The sequence below is a fragment of the Helianthus annuus genome, chromosome 14 (assembly GCF_002127325.2).
Source record: "Helianthus annuus cultivar XRQ/B chromosome 14, HanXRQr2.0-SUNRISE, whole genome shotgun sequence".
Classification (NCBI taxonomy): domain Eukaryota; kingdom Viridiplantae; phylum Streptophyta; class Magnoliopsida; order Asterales; family Asteraceae; genus Helianthus; species Helianthus annuus.
In genome coordinates this window covers 25,612,532-25,615,317 of record NC_035446.2, presented here as the reverse complement: position 1 = coordinate 25,615,317, position 2,786 = coordinate 25,612,532, and the positions used below count along the sequence as shown (strand labels likewise).

At 27.8% G+C, this 2,786-nt stretch overlaps 1 protein-coding gene across 1 annotated transcript in view; it reads right to left on the bottom strand.

Moving 5' to 3' along the window:
* Positions 1 to 2,026, bottom strand: part of LOC110906563 — a 10,560-nt gene extending 8,534 nt beyond the window's left edge. Inside the window, exons 1-4 of the mRNA XM_035982924.1 lie at positions 1,853 to 2,026; positions 1,628 to 1,769; positions 1,166 to 1,235; positions 93 to 290 (exon numbers count right to left, since the gene is read on the bottom strand). Coding sequence (XP_035838817.1) covers positions 93 to 290; positions 1,166 to 1,235; positions 1,628 to 1,769; positions 1,853 to 1,863 — 421 coding nt within the window. The 5' untranslated portion in view covers positions 1,864 to 2,026. The remainder of the gene's footprint in view (positions 1 to 92; positions 291 to 1,165; positions 1,236 to 1,627; positions 1,770 to 1,852) is intronic.
* Positions 2,027 to 2,786: the final 760 nt, after the last annotated feature.

The window sequence follows — 2,786 nt, the reverse complement described above, 5'->3', positions numbered from 1 at the left end:
TAACATCTAGAAAATGACAGTCGGTTAAATGTGAAAACATTATACAGTATATAAAAATATAACTAAAAAACATGTATGAGGTTTTTAGTCACCTATAGATTTGTTTTCTGGAACAGTTTTGTCAATGATATCCTTAAAGGATGTGAATGAGAACCCATAGATGGGACCATTGAAATCCTTACATGGATACACATCGGTATCACAGTAGATTCCCAGCTTGTTTTTGTTGTCCACATACTTGTACTTGGACTCATTTAAACCAATAGTGGGTTTGACAATGAAATAGCAATCTGTTTGAAAATTTGAAAAATAAACATAAAAGAATTAAAAAAACTATAAAAAGTGAACATGTAACGTACATGTAAAAAAGTTGGTATGTAAAACATAAAATTTAAAAAATAATCAAAAACTTAATATACTAAAGTTACAATTGAAGGTTGTAATATTAACTTAAAATTATAACCAACAAACAATGTACAAATATATTAAGCATTTGCTTATTTATACATGTTATAACTTATTGCATATAACTAAGTTATAGGTACCTTTTACTTCTACAATATGTGGATGTCACCAATTTATTTTTAATAAATTTAAGGATAAGGTAAATGTAAGTATACAAATATTATAGGATGTTTATAATATAAGCATATAAGGTACTTCAATGAGAATGTGGTCAAAACTTGTGGTTGTTCCATTAGAAACTACTCATAACTTATTAGGGATAAGATGATAATACAATTGATAATACGTTATTGAATATACATTAACTTATAACTACCATTTAGTTCTACACTATGTGGATGTAAATAACTTCTTTTAAATAAATTTATGGATACGAAAATTGGAAGTATACAAATAATTTATCATGTATAAAATAGAAACATGTGAGGGACTTAAATGAGAATATGGTGAAAACTTGACGTTTTAAAATTTGGAACTAATCATAACTATCTAGGGGTAACATGATATTACAACTCCTAAATTAATGACATGTGACTAAAAATAATTTAAAAACAAACACATAAACAACCAAGGCAGCTGTAAAAATTAACATTTTATTATAATTAAGGCAGCTGTAAATAAGTTAATATGAAACAGTTAAACAGGCAACTTGTTGCATTAAATATTAGTTAAACTACTTTAAAAGGTTATAAGAATATACCTGATTCATTCAAAAGTTGTTCAAATCTCGGAAACCATCTTCGGAGAACATTGGCTTGCATGGTGGTTCCCTGTCAAATAAAACATGAAAAGTAAAAATAATAAGGATAATAAGCACAAAAAATATAAATACTTTTAGGAGATGACAGAGAAAAGAAACAGGAAACTTCATTTTTACATGTTAAAGTGAGATGTTCATAAGCAGAAGGATAACACTTTAAATTAAAGGGATAAGTAATTAGATAACCAAAATTTTAACAAACTGACTGCCTGACTGGATGCAAAGGTTATAAGTTTGTTTAAAAATTTTTCACTTTATTTCAAAAACCCCTTCTTGATAGCACTTTAACAAACTAAGAGAAAAAATGACTGACTGGATAAAACTTTAACTTAAACGGATAAGTTAAATATTTAAATTTGTTCGTTATTTCAAATAACTCTACTTCATATGAGAAATATATACCTCTTCATCAACAACGATCATTTCGATTGAGTAAAACTGCTCTGGATTGTTATACATCGGTTGCTTCCATAAACGGAGTACACGAACCTTCACAGTGTAATCACGGCGAGCCAAATCCAAATCCTTCAAATAGGTGATGTTACTATATCAAAGAAATATGCGTTAATATTACTATGTATAAAATACAATATGAAACAGAAAATGTATAAAAATTCAATTCCCTACCCGTGCTCCATTAGTTCAGTAAGTTGCTTCAAAGATCAAAGGGAAGAAGGAGAATTGAAGTTGGTGAAAAAGGAGGAAGGGGGAGTGGATATAAATAGTGAGGGTTGGAAGAAAAAAACAAAACTATATAAGGTATATGAAAGTAATCAGATTTAGTCTTCTTTCTTGGATAGGTAGTAGATTAACTAAAAGGTGAAACACTTTGAAATGGTGTATTTGTCCTTATAGTTGACCGACAAAAAGGTTAAAGCTTACAAAACCTCCAAATATGAAACCATGAACCGTTGAAAGTGAAATTTTTAAACGAACAAAAAATTCAGACCCATTTTAGGCTTTCAGTTTTGTTTTTATTATTCTGTTTTTATAACTATTGTCTGTTAAGGGCCTTAATAGGCTGTATAAATATCAGTTGGGTATGTAGAGTTTTTTATGTTAATGAACCGTTGAAAGTCAAATTTTTAAAGGAACAAATAATTCAGACCCATTTTAGGCTTTCAGTTTTGTTTGTATTATTCTGTTTATATAACTACCGTTTGTTATGAGCCTTAATAGGCTGTATGAATATCAATTGGGTATGTAGAGTTTTTAAAGTTAATACTTCTTCTTAAAAGTATTTAAATACATATGTATATCAAATATCTTTTACTATTCTTAAGGACTACTGTTGTAAAGGTTTAAATTATTTATCTTTGTAAAAATAAAACAGGTTTCCGGTCTTTAAAGTGATTACAAAAGTATGGTTATGAGTAGAAAACAAAGTGTCTTTATGAAACATCCTTGAAATTTTTGATTTACTTTAAAAAAAATGAAATAATGTAAATATATTTTTAAACAAAAAGCCTTGACCGTTAATAAACTGAATTTGTGATCAATTTGTGAGTACATATACAACGATAACAGAAAATGAGACTTAAAAAATTATATAACTTTGTAA